Consider the following 14,917-nt stretch of genomic DNA (forward strand, 5'->3'; position numbering starts at 1 on the left):
TAGTTCTTTCAGTTAACTACCTTTCATATCCCATTAGCAAGTTCGCCCACTACTGTTAAATCAATTTCCATGTCTTTTACTTAATGAAAAAAAGGCTTTTAAAGCTTTTGTTCTCTTAGACCCACTGAGTCACAACCACATGGGTATGTCCCTGAATCTGCTTTCATCTTGGCTGTTGTTTTCCTCGTGGTTTTTTGCAGACTGGTGGAATTTAAATTCAGCGAGGATTAGAGGAATCTGGTCATCAATGCCTAATATAAATATTAATTAGCAAATACTTATTATTTCCTGATGAGTACAGTACAAAAAAAACCCTTACAAAGGTACTATGCTCTATCATAGTTTGATTTAACTTTGGCCAAAAATACCAGCTCTTTAGGAAAGGAAATTGCAGTCTAAAGTGTAATAGTGCAACCATTTGCATATCAATCACCCAATGTACAGTTGGAATGCTGTTTACTAATCTTCACATGAAAAAAAAAAATCCCTAAAAAGAATATGGAAAAAAGAAGACAAAATAATATTTTAAACTGACATATAATAGCTAAAAATGGGACACATGCCACATGGGAATGTGAGTGCCACAAAGCTGGGCTTATATGTAGGAATGCCTATTAAGACCATGCAATTTCACAAAGAAAGAATTTCAGCCTTAAGTACTAGATTTGGCCCAATACAGATTGTGAATATTACAAAAAAGTACTATCCAATAGTAGAGAACTAAAGAAAAATACATTGGGAAATTCTTTCCCTCTACAAAGAAAATGAAGAATAAAGGAGACTCCATCCAGACCATCAGCGTAGGGAATAGTATGTGTGTTGAATGTAAGCTCAAGCATGGCACTAGAAGACAAGATCAGAAAACTATTTGATAGGTTTGACGTAAAAACAGCAAAGCTACTTAGGAGGAGTTATAAATAACAAAAATTTTCAAGGGAGAGAGGAAAATGCTTCCCCCTTCCTATCACTGAATTTAATGGGAATTCCCATGGAGACTTCCAAGGTTAGGAAGCCTTGAAAGAGAGAGTAGATGTCGGAGTCAGCCACCAAAAGGAACCTGGGGAGAAGGAGGCTGGAAAAGCCACAGAGAAATGAAGAGAGTGCAAACTGCAGCAGTGAAAATTTTTCAAATGGCAAGAGCTGGACTATATCCTGAGGTAAATACTGCTAGAGCTGGCATGTAGAAGACTGCAGAGCCCTTAACATGGGAATGGAATCAAACCTACAAATGGGTAAATAAAATAGTTGAGGTGCCTTGTCCAAGGGAGCAAATGCATGCCCTGAGGTTCTGGAGCTGGGACCTTTACTACAGACCCAGCTCTTCCTCTGCTCCTCACTGATAAGGAACTCAGTGACCCAACAGTAAAGAATATTTAAAGCCCTCAATCCAGGAGACTGATCACGGGAGAAGACATGCTACCAACTGTCTCTGTGTATTTTTCTATCATGCCAGAGGGTGCAGACTAAATAAAGTCTGACTACTCAGCTTTCCAGGGAGGACTAAAACAGCACAAGGGACAGGTGCAGCTGGATGCCACAGAACAGCCTGCTACTCTAGAACAAGAGAAAAAAACTGGGGCAACAGGTGATCCTTCCACAATCCTACACAGAAATTACCTCAAATCTGAAGACAGGGAGCAATATTTTCATTATTATCTATATAAACACCTTTTGGGTTAGTAACTAAGTCATTCAAAGGTCCTGAAGAAAGACATCTGAAACGAGGACAAAACACATCTGCTCTCTATGTGGATAGGGAGTCAGTTCACCATGAACAATCCAGACACAAAGAGTACTGAACAAGCCAGTTCTAATAGGCAGGTCATCTACCAACTATTCCCTGTCTTCCCTGATACACCAGCCCTGCTTTATTCTGAAAATATATATCAAACTCAGTTTTAAAATTCCAAAGTTATTTGTATGATTACAAAAGTGAATCTATTATCTGTCCAAAACTTTAGGGGTGGCAGAACAGGACAAATATGATGTAATGGTCTGGTAATTATGTAGATCATATACCAGATAAATCAAAATACCCTCATGCAAACACAAAAACTTGGAACTGTGTGAAAAATTCCATCACGCACACCCAATTCTGCACACAAAGCTTTACCCTGGTGTTTCCGATGGCAATTCTGGTAATTCTTCTATATCAAGTGAGCCCCTGGTGTAGCAAAAGCCCTGTAGTATGTGAAACACCTAGGTATAGCAAACAGTACTTCATCTCTTGAATTTCAGCATAACTCCATACTTGTAATGGTGTCCAACATATTTGTTGTACTCTTCCATCGTTTTCTAAAGGTAATTTAATTCTGAAACAAACCATTGATGCATTTATCTCCTCAGCAGCTGAACCACTGGGAGGAAAAACAGGAAACAGCTGGTCAAAACCAAAGTGTGATGAGAAATTTATTCAAAACTAGAAAAAATATGACTCAAAAGTGATCATCATTTACAAAGGCTGGATTTGCAGTTTTTACAAACCAATTGCAAAGAATCCCTGTGCAAGCTAAATTACATTTGCAATGATTCACAAATGCCTGCTAAAGATGAAAGAACTTTGTTGCTCAAATGCATTCAAACTATAATAAATGTCCATCCACAATCTGCTGGTTAAGAAGAACAATAAAAAAAGAAACAAAATCCTTCTATTTCTGTACTTACAGTAAATAAGAAAATTAATACACTGCTGTTAAATATGGTTCATGTTATACTTCATGCTTATAGATAACCTCTGTCTTTTCTGCAGCCCCAACCCCATTCAGTGACTTGGTGTGAATAGACTAAAAATTCCATTATGCTGACAGCAAGTCACTACCTCTCAATGAAATGGTCACACAGCAAAAGGTTTTGCACTCTTGTAGTTCCCCTTGACTGTGTTTTAATTAAGGTCAGTTTCAAAAGGACATATAGGTAACCCAGAATACAAGTTACATTCCTAAAAGGGAATTATTCTGAATGCTCATGAAATAACATGTTTTCCCTTGAAAATACATACATTGACATACACAAGCCACCAATGCAATCCCATGATTGCAAACAACAGACAGGAAGTCCAGTGTTACAGCTCCCATGACAACAGCAATGTGCTTATATAAAGTAAAAAAATCTCACATATGCAAGGGTCAGAATTATAATGGCCTCAAGCATGCTGCAGGACGCTCTAAGTCTGCAAAGTTACTCAAGATAAACTCCTAATTTAAAACAGGAGATTGAGGACAGTTTGCTCTCTGGAGCATTTTTCTTGATCCAACACAAAATCACATTTAGAACAATTCTCCAGGCCTTGGACATATTCTTATGTTTTTGCTGAAAGACAAAGACATTCAGAATGATCATTCAGACTTTTATTCAGGCTAGAAGTAGTTCATAGTTGATTGGTTATATACATTTTTATTAAAAACTTGGTTTTTTCTTTGTTCTTATGCTCGGAATTCTAAAATTCCCTAATATTAATATTAATAACTGGTAGGTAAATTTGAAGGTGGGTTTCCACCCCCTCCCATTCACTGGAAACTTACAGAATATGTCTCTTCTGCAGACTACAGTGCAGCACACAGCTACTGAGCTTGCTGAGGATAAAAGGAAATCTAGCCATAGCATATGGAGAGTGTTTGCGAGAAATTTATCTTCAAACTCTGAGTGAGCTCACTAACAACTAACTGCCTCTAAGTCTAGAGAACAGATGAGATCATCACTTGTTTGTAAAAGAGCTAGGACACAGATTCAAGTCCAGAAGCAGGGCTTCAAGCTGTGTGATAACATGACCAGTAAAAAACAGCATAAGCAACTGATGGGGACTGAGGGAACTTTTATTTATTAAGTTAATGATCCCACCTGAGCTATATTACAATGCATTACATATATTTATATAGGGAATATTTTTAGTATAAAACTGTAGTTTTAAAAGTGGTTAATCTAACCTTGTCTGTCATCTCGGCACACGTCTGTCTCTTAAAACATCTGACATAAAACTACGGTTCACTTGAACCCAATAGCTTCATTCTGCACATGCTTCTTTTTCTTCCTCCAAGAAACATTATCCCAATAGGAGATTTTAACCAGATTACAGTATGACCAGGATTTCACCCATTCTCTAATACTTGAAGGGAATTCCTAAACACTAAGAACTATGACTGCTGTAACATGAAACTGGAGCAGCTAATAATACATCTTTTGTTTTGTCCACTATTTACTAATGGAGATCTGTATGCATTCTGATTACTTGAAAACAATATTTACAGTGTTGAGAGACTAGCATGAAAATAACCAGTACAGAACAATCACTTTTAATCACTTTAAAAGAAGATTACATTATTTTACTGTGGATTCAAAGTCCAAATGGTAGCAACACTCAACAGGCATTACAGTTACTGGAAAAGCTAAGAGGAAAAAGAACCCTCTACTTTCACGAGAGTTCATTAGACTATTCAGGGTCCTGCAATAAGTGCAGGTGCTGATTTCAAGACAAAAATAAACTTTTTCATTGCCTTTGCATGCTTCTGTGCTATCACAGCAACCTTCTCTGTAGGTCTCCATCTTCCAGTATTTTCTATACTAAAAGCAAGTCTTCAATCTCAGTTCAAAAATTAATATATCTGGTTACAGTTGAAAATATTAAACAAATTTTTACTTTCACACAATTTGCAAGACAACAGAAGCACTGTCTGATACTGTGTTTTACAGGTAAATAACAGTGTCTAACTATATCATTGTCTAGTGAAATTATTAGGACAACAAAAATTAAAAAAAAAAAAAAAAAAAGAAAATAAAAAAGTGGCTACAAATTCCAGGGCTAAATATTTGTTTCCAGCACTACCCCACTTGCGGCATTCCCGATGAAGGCTGTGTGCTGTCACACTGCCCTGAGTCACTATGGTTCCAGTGCTGCCCTGGTGGCATTAGCTCTGACTGGTGTGGGAGCACCCTCAGAGCCCCCTGTCACTTGATAGTCCAGCCCATACATACTTGGACAGTGCTTAATGGCTGTGTTATGTTCAACCATCATTTCAACTTTTACGTTGCCACTAGTCCATATTTTCAAGAAAATTTCACAACCAGAGGGCTCATAACTCTACATTACCCAATCACTTTTCACACACAGAAGAACCAAACAGCCTCATATCTTATGGAGGATGCCCTAGATATTGCAGCAAGTAAAATTTTCCAATAGACATTTTTCCTCTAAGTTGTTCTTGAAATATCATACTGGTAAGGTCTATGCCTACCAATTACTGTCAAGCCAAGCTTATTTCATTTTAGAAAAAATTTTTTTAAATATTCTGAAAGATTGTAGAAAAGCAAGATAAATGAAAATGTATATGAAGTCTCATAAATTCAAATTTTAGTTATTCACTCACCAACAGAGTCATGTTTATATGGCACAGTTTTTATTAACTTACACCAGAGTAAACAACCCTGCTTTTCAACAGCTCATACAGGTAATGGAGATAACTTAGTTTCAACTGAGAAAGAATTTAGAAAAGTGTCCAACTCTAACACTCTAAAACGAACCCTTTAATGTGCTGCAGGGAGATTTTCTAAACCAGACCTTCATGCTTCTTTACAGTTAATGAACAGTCACTAGAAGGAAAGTCAGAAAATGTGGAAAAACTGAAAGCATAATATAATGCTTTTGCCAAGACTCCCACACTATTGGCTCTAAATACCTAAGTGTGGTCACAGCTAAAACTTATTGTTCATAATTTGGCCCAATGTTGTTAAAGGTATAAGGCAACTGTAAAATAATACAAAATATTAAGCAATTTAGCTCAATCCCTATCACATTATGGTAGTAAAATGACTTCTACAGACAGAGGGTAAATTTTCTGGTTTTAAAGCTAGCCTTTAAAGCTGGAGTAACTCAACCCAAAGCAAATACAAGTATAGAGCTTCATTTTTAAAAGTTCAATTTATTTTTACAGTACTTACTGAAGGGAAAACATAATTTCATGCCTATTTGGCTCTTCTCCTCCTTCCCTGATTTTTTTCCAAATAGTCAATTCTGCTCGTTAACTTTTTTCTTGAAACAAAGAAATTAGAAATACTGGGTCCAGGTAGAATAAAAACCTGTTTGTCCTTACCTACCAACTACTTTACCATAAGTAAATAAAACTTTATGTCTAAAAAGCTCAATGGCATTTTAACAGGCAAAATACTCATGCACCGTCAGATAAAAATTATTGTTAGAGTGGAGAAACACTCCAACCACTTGCAGATTATTTGCTTTATGTCATTATTTCCTGTAAATTCCTTTCAGCATGCTAGACTAGAAATTTTATTTCAAAATGGAAAGCCGAAAAATGTCAAATCCGCCTGTAGCCCACACCACAGAATGACAAAGTAGCCTTTTTTTGTTAAATACAAGTACAAGTACAGCATAAATGTTAGCCTGAAGAGCAATGTTACATTTCAGGTATGCAGGGAAAACTGAGGGAAGAGAGTAAAAGTCCATTTAAAGAATTCCGTATTTTAAAATATATAGCAAGAAGTACTTGTGTGGGAAAGCACATAATTCTAACAAACAATGTATGACAGCAAACCCAGACCTGAAATTCCTACAGAAACAATTAAAAACAACCCCGAAGTGAAAGTCAGTAATAATTTATTTTTTAGACTACTTTGTGGGTTATGAATCTCACAGAGTTTGGCAGAATAATTTTACTAATAAGACTCGTGTCCAGGTGATTTCATGTGGACACTCCACAAGCTTTCTGTCTAACAAATCACATCAGTCATGTGACTGAAACACAGCACATAAACAGGAACTCTCATGCTGCTTATTAATACTAGTACAGAGGGTAATCAAATGCTTTCCAGTTTTTCTTTCACTTTTTAAGAATTAATATGGGCCTCTTCATAATATAAATTATGTTTTGACTACACTGGAAAAGTGTCTCTTCCAATATACTACTAGATATAAAAGAGGGTTACACTCTTCATTCTGATAAATATTGACAATTAAAGGTTACAATTAACTCAACACCTGAGAAAAACAACCCAAAAATGTTCTTACACACACACAGCAGTACTAACCCTTCCTTTGTTCATGTGTTAGCATTTGCAGTAACAAGCTCCTGCATTTGGTTAATGCAACTGTTGTTGAAATAGCCTAAGCAGACATTATTTCCATGACTGATAGTGAAATACTCAATCTATCTCTATTTTCAGAAATGCCACAAAAGCATGCGCTGACTAGAACTGCTGATACAGCTCTGGAAGGGAGGACAGCAGAGGGAGGGAACTGAGATCTCTCTACAGGTTCAAAATTAAAATCAATATTTTTATTAATTACAAAATGTTTACTGTAATTAAGAATCTATTAAGAATTTTAAATCAATTATAAACAACAATTAAAATACTATCTATTAAACAGAAAACAACTCGTGCCTAGCTCTATTTTTTAAAAAATATCCAAGATGACTATTTTAGATTCCACATTAATAAAAACTTTAAAATATAGATTTTTATACAATTTCTACAAAAAAAAATTTTTTTCCCCTCCAAATCTTTTTTCTCTCCTGAACTTTTTGTTAACAGACACCACCAACTGATTATAGCTCAACTTTATGGAAATAAAGAAATCTTTACAAACAACTCCTTACATTAGCCATGCATATCACAAATCTTTGCATTACACTCATTTAACATAGGAGTCAAACAAACACCATGGACACTACAGGGGAAAAAACCAAAAAGCTGATGCTAACAAATGCTGAACTACTATACCAAATCATTACATGAATGATGAAAAACTCCCACAAGGTAAATTATTATAGAATCACTATTCTCCATGGGAACAGACACGGAGCAATTAATATTTTCTTTAATTGTTGCCTAATTAGTATTTGGCATTTTAGTAACTTAGCAACAATGAACAATGTCAGGTATATTAGAGTGCAGTCTTCCATCTGAGCAGAGTTGAGCAAGGCAGCAGAGTTCTTGCTTCTTAAAGCTCAAACTACTGGCACCAGGAATGTAATGACACAGCAGAGATAGTACTGACGCCTACAAAATAAGCTTAACTAAAGAATTTAGCTATTATGCACTGCAACTATGTTGTTGCAGCTGCCATCTGCAGATCTTGAGGTCACTTACATAGCTTGAGAGAATCACTCTGTGAAAGTCTAGTGAGCTGCCCAGATTTCTTATCTAAGTCAATGGTGGACAGGTTTACTTTTGTCACATTACTTTATCACCACGGCAAAACCACCATCATATCAGCAAAACACAAAGTGTATTTCAGCTCTATGAACCTTACATCTCACAGATCCCAGAAACTCTGACTCTGGGAATTAGTCAGACTGCTAACAGAGTGCAGCTGAGCTGAACCCAAGCAGTGGATCCCTGTTCAAGCAAAGCCATCACCAGAGCCTGCACTCTCAGGATCTGTTTTATGGCAAACTCTTTGCACTTGTGACTCCCTTAATATGTACTAATGTGAGGGGTTTGCACTGTTCCAACACAGACAAGCAGATGTCTCCTGAACAGATACAACAGCCATGTTACACACACCCATCTGACAAGGGTAAATGCTGCACTGTATTTAGCTACAAAAGCTAAGTGCAAAATTAGAAAATATATTCAAGATAAAGATCTTCTCTCTTCATACAACACATACATTAAATCCAGAGGCATCTAAGGCTGTATATGAAATACCTATCAACAGTAATAATGTGCTACATGAAGAAAAGCGTAACATGTATTTTCTACATAGTGCAAATCCTTAGGCCCACCTCACTATGTAGAGGAAGAAAAAGGAAAAAAATCACTTAACCAAACAACAGTTCAGTGCCTTTCCTTTATTAGAGCTAGAATTTTTATGTAAGGGATATGCACAAATGAGACCCACATTTTCCTACTTTAAAATATAAAGGTCTCTATTGTTCCATGTTACACCAGTACTGCTATGAAAACTTAATTTCTCCAACTTTTTTTTCCTCTTGAAGAACAGAACTACTGTTCACTTAGCTGTTCCAAACAGAATGCATGCTCAAAGGGTGAGATAAGGGGAAAGGAAGAACAAATTACCACATTCATTTACTACTTTTTCCTTCTTCCTTTGATTATTAGCATGAAAGATTCCTACAAATGCCCATAATTCATTAAATTATTTTAACCCAGTTCATATATTCAATAGGTCCATATATTTGTGACATCCATTAAGTTAATTTCTATGTTTGTATAAATCCATCTAAAATGCTACTAATATAAGCCATAAAGACATATAAATATTATTGCAGAAACAATATATGACACTGAAATAACAAGAAAACAATGCTAAGAGAACTTGATGCATGTTGTACATAAGGAGATAATATACAAAGGTTGATAAGAAGAAAAACAGTTTCAGTGTCCATTTGGATGAAGACTTAGAAACATGTGGTTTTAAACTGAAGAAAACATTCTGTGCATTGTAGTTATTCTAAGTGCTTTACAGTGCCTGTTTATCTTTTGCTGACTTGGAGACAGAATTTTTTCTATTTAAATAATTATTCAGTGCATACTCACTACTTTTGTTTCTGAGTTCATATATATAGACAACAAAAACATCTTCAAATTAAAGCTCTCCCACCCAAAAATGCTGTATGTTCTGTACTATACAGCGGTGGTGGAAAGTGGTTAAACAGGCAAGCATGATAAAACCTAAGGAACTCATGTCAAATTGGAAATGTCCAGTGAAAAAATATGAACACATCCTTCAGCTATCTCAGCTACAAAACACTGTCCCATCTCTCCCCCATAAAACTTATAATGATACTTAAATGCACCATGCATACACCATGTGAAGTAAACCCACAGAATTATATTCACCCCTTCATGGGACAGTGATCACACACTCTTCATGGCACCTGCTGTCCCAGCAAGTCTGTACTTCCACTGACCAGTGTGGTGTATTTCACAACAATCAACCACAAAGCTCTGCAACCTGGTAAAAAACCTGACATACACACGTTTATAGAACTCTTCAATTAACTATTTAAATGGAAAAACACTAATTTCTAGAAGGACATGAAGATATTACAAGAGGGCACAACTGTCACAGAGTCAGAGTCCTCTCTTCCCTTATCACTGACAAAATTTTATATTTGTTTGATCAATTTTACTGTAGGATTCTGTGATCTTACATGAATGTAAATGATAGATTAATATGTAAATTTTCCTCCATTTCAGTCCTAGCGAAAGTTGTTGAAGACTCTGAGCAATAATTGCTAGAAATTTCTTCAAGAAGAGATTTCCATTTATTCAGGACCAATTTATAAGCATAGTTTATATGACAACACACTCCTTTACCTTGATTATTTTTCCCTCCCTCAAGCTTATTCATACATTTTTACAGAGAAAAACTACAGCTCCTTTTTTTGCTAAGCTCAGTAATCAGTGGCTGAAATCTTTTATAGATTACATCAACAACTATTTAATTTCTACTAGCACAGAAAATCTTTTACTACTTAAAATAAATAAGAATGTCCTTAAAATCTTAAAATAATAACAGTGTGCTATGTAAATTCTATAAAAATAATTTATGCATTCATAACTTCATTCTAAACTTGGATTTCTTTGCATTACATAACATAAGAAAACACAAACCAGGGCAGTATCAGTACATAAATGTATATTATTCAAGTATTACTTGTTTTACTATTGCAAAATAGGTGTAAAAGAAATAGAAATACCTTCAACTTGGGGAAATTCTATGCTTTCCTTTCCTGAGCAACAAATTTTCCACTGTAATCTAATACTCTCATATATAATGCTATTAATATATTTATGAAAAACTATATTATTAATATATCCATCAAATATTTATACATACATATATGTTATATATATTAAAATGTGTAGAACTATAATATATAATTATACACCTATCATACATATGGAAAAATATAAATGTATGTTACCTTTTCTATTTAAAATATAAATACCTATAAAATGCAAATATCTTTTTATCCTGTATATAGGTGTGTTATATTCTTATATGCAAAGACTATTTATCAAGAAATAAATTTATTCATAAATCTAGGTATAAACATTTACCTATGCACATTTTATACTAATATATATGTATATACATATATATATGTATAAATTTTATACACATATACTTATAGACATATTTACCACGTGTCTATTTTAAACCAAAAGAATTTTAGAGGATGGCAATACATTTTTCTAAAAAGCAGTGTCCAGCATAAGGTTGTTCAATGTGGGTAAGTGAAATATCCCATTCAGTGTTACTAAGTATTTACTAGTTGAAGCCACTTTTTTAATGGAATGGTCATCATGTTATCAAAACAAACAAGGAAACAAAAAAAAAAAAAAAAAAGAAAAGCTTACCTCATACCATAAAGACTTCTCAGGACAGGAATTAAATTTCCATTTTATTAGGGACTGAATTGTAGTTAGCTGTTCTGTTGTAATCCTAGAAAGCTTCATGCCACTGTTGTTTCTCCTTTGCTCAACATAATTCCAAGCAACAGTTCCTATGTGCCCTGATGGTAAAGTCCTAAAAATTGCTCTTGTTCCAGTATAAACTGATTTTTTAACCTCTTTATCGTTTTTACAGAAACGTCTTATTAATAGCGTAGAACGTTCCTTTTTGTTTCTAAAAAAATCCTCTTCCAGCTCTTCTTCACAGTTATCATTGCAGTCCTCAAAATGGCTCAGAAAGGGCTTTAAGGGCATTCTTCCAGTAAAGTTATTTCCACAGAAGTTGTGACCTGAACACGCAACTTTAACCCTTCGTGGTGCTCTTTCCAGACATAAGAACTTATCCTTTAAAGCGTCTTCATACAACTGCTGTCCATTTTTATTCTCACAATTATTTGTCAACTGCATTATGCTGCAAGTGCAGGCTGGGGAACCAGTGGTGTTACCATCACCATCACTCATGGGCTGCAAGCAGTCATCCAAAAGGAAGCTGTTGTGTAAACCACACAAAGCCTTTGATATATTCCTTTCACTAGCACAATGTAAGTGAAAAAAGGCCACTTTATCAGGATCACTGCTGTCATTCTTATTTACTGCTGTCTGGCTTCTTAATGAAGGTCCATTCATTTTCAACTGAATTTCAGCAAGCATGGCTCTTTCCAGCGAAACAGGAATTCCAGTTTCCAGGCATGCCTCTTTCCCTGATAAAGGAGCACAAGATTGATACAACTGGCTGCAGGAGATATTGCTCTTGTAGTTTTTCTGTACAATGTTACAGTTAATGTTAAGAAATTCCACTGAATCAGAGATGGAGCTGTTCCTCTCCCAGAAGTTTTCATTACTCTTGTCGTTAGCCAGTTGCTCTTTGGCCAGAGGGAATATTTTAGGCACTGAGCCCTGAAGACTTTCTTCTTCAAGTCTGTGTAAGTAAGACAGATTGTGTGTGGTTTGCCTTCCTGAACTGGCTGTATGTCTTCTTATAACACTGGTGTCCAAAGCATTTTCAGTATTTTTATCTCCAGCTGACTGGGCAGCTATCACTTTACCCTGTACCACAGAGAGGAGAACAGATGCTGTCATCTCCTCAGAGGTCATCTTGACACAGTCTCTAGTTGCTGGATGTGTGCTGGGGATGGGGGTAGGACCTTCCCCACCAATCCTCATACCATGATTTCAGTGTAATGAAAGCTAAAGAATCAGGGAACACATGGTAAAATATATAGACTGCTTGTTCTTTCTGCAGCGACGTTTATAAAAAATTAATTGTTTTTACTGTTGGGCTGCTAGGCTTTCCCAGACTTGGATTACTGGCTTGAGACATAAACATTTTTAAACCAGTTCTTTATTATGACACAGTCATTCAGCTGGACTGTCTCCACAATTAATTCTTCTGTCATATATAGCTCACACACTGTTGCCTCAGATTGTAGATGACCAAACACATACTCCATGTCACAGATGCATCTACCCACAGGGCACCCACAAAGTTGTTTTTCTGTAAAGAAAAGACATATATATAGTGAACAGCATTCATGGCACAAAATCCATCATCACAACTACAAACACAAGAACACAAGATAATTATACTGAGACCTAGAGAATTCCAAAATACGCATTTAAATCTGTCTTAAAATTTCACAGAAGAATTTTGGAAGATCACTGTCATGTTTTACATATTTAAATAGCCTTCTCCACTTCACTATGGAAGGCCACATGACTGCAGAAAACTAATTAGTCTGAAGCTGTAACAATGAAATTGAACACATAAATAAAAAGGGAAAAAAGAAAAAGCATTTTCCATATTTTTTCTGACACATAGCCAGGATAAAACATTTTGAAGAACACAATCAATTTTAAATCAACATCGTCTTTTAAAATAATTCTTTCCATGTTCAGAAGCACAACTACAATTGTTTTGGTGTTACGTGGTTTTTGCTTTCCTTAAACTGTATGCTGTTACCATGAAATCATAAAGAAAACATTGTATTTTTGCCACAAGTTTACAACTGAAAAAGCATGAAGACAGATTAGAGTAAAACTGAAACAGAAACAAATCTTCTGACTCCTTTACTTGTACACCTTAAGCTAAAAAGCTAACTTGCCTTTCAACATTGTCATTAATACTCAACTACCTTCCTGCAAGCAGCATAGTAGAAATAAATCTTGGAATCAGAAAATATGAGATTACAGACAGCTCAACAAAGGAAACAGAAGACTAAAAGAGACATGCCTAGATAAATCATGGTGAATTAAACAAATGTACTTATACTTCAATTTATCACATTTGTCACTGAAAAATATAACATGTCTTATTAAAACTATGGAAAATGTAGGCAGTTATATTAAGGCCTACATTTACTAGAACAGTCTAAATTCAATAGAAACCAGAAAAGGAAAAAAAAACTTTAAAGTTTAAAAAATAACAGAAAACTTTGAAGCAAAAAATAGCAGAAAACTAAGGCAAATGATGAAATCAGTGTTTCAGCTACACATAATAATTACATCATCCATAGTGGATAGAATTAGAAATTATGGGGGGCATAAAAAGCAGAAAAGCTCAATGATTAATTTGAAGTGTAAAATCTATTTTGATATTCTTCTCAAGTAATTATGATTAACAATTTTATTTTAATCCATTTTAGAGTGGCAGCTTTCATTTTTTCTTGATTACTAACCTTCACCAAAAGCAGTCTGGCACAAATCAAAATTAAACACAATCATTAGCTCATGGGATATCTGACATCCCATTTTCCCACCAAATTAAATTCATAAATGTAACTAAATGCATCATTTTTGCTAGGGTGAACAAAAGGTCACAAGAAAAAAAAAAAAAAGGAAAAACAAATTTAAGAGAAGTTACATTTTGCTACAAATCTGTGGCTTAAAAGCTTGCTAGGCCAGGAACAGCACTATTTCTTTGTACGATAACTACCACAAGTACATGGAAAAAAAATGCAATTTCATACTTCAATCAAGATTTCAATTTTACTGGTTTAACAACAGGGAGGGTCACAAAGGAAAGTGACAGAGAGAACAAAGGGCCACAAGTTTTATGTTCTCCACCCATTACGAAGCGCACGTGCATGCCAGATCAGCCAGATCAGAGTCCAGGTGGTAAACTCAGATCCTGTACTAGAGAGATTTAGCACCAGAAAAGAAAGTAACAGCCCCAGTTCATACAAAAGTTGTGTAGAAGGAGACAGCAGTTGTTCAATGGAGTGGTGAGCTTGGGTCTTAAGAGAGAGTCATGTTACCAACTCAGCTCACAGAGCACCCTATGACTTACTGCAACAGCTCAGCTGTAGAGCACATACAATGAAAAGGGAACACTCATGCAATTTTTAAAGTCTACATTCTCTGGTAGTCCCTCTACCTTTAAACTGTACCCTGAAATTGATCTTAATCCACTTTCTTCAACCTCACCTATTTCACTTTAAAAAGAACAAAAAAAAACCCAGACTACGATCAACATGCACACAAAAAA

The 14,917-nt window shown here is 35.3% G+C and overlaps 1 protein-coding gene across 2 annotated transcripts in view; it reads right to left on the bottom strand.

The window, feature by feature from the left end:
- The window catches only part of PLCE1 (phospholipase C epsilon 1), a 137,875-nt gene that overhangs the window by 101,736 nt on the left and 21,222 nt on the right, over nucleotides 1–14,917 (bottom strand). For both annotated transcript variants that reach the window (XM_059851618.1, XM_059851617.1), the window contains exon 2: nucleotides 11,341–12,928. In XM_059851618.1, the coding sequence (XP_059707601.1) occupies nucleotides 11,341–12,597 (1,257 nt within the window). In that variant the 5' untranslated portion in view covers nucleotides 12,598–12,928. The remainder of the gene's footprint in view (nucleotides 1–11,340; nucleotides 12,929–14,917) is intronic.

This window comes from Haemorhous mexicanus, chromosome 7, assembly GCF_027477595.1.
Source record: "Haemorhous mexicanus isolate bHaeMex1 chromosome 7, bHaeMex1.pri, whole genome shotgun sequence".
In the NCBI taxonomy this organism is placed as follows: Eukaryota; Metazoa; Chordata; class Aves; order Passeriformes; family Fringillidae; genus Haemorhous; species Haemorhous mexicanus.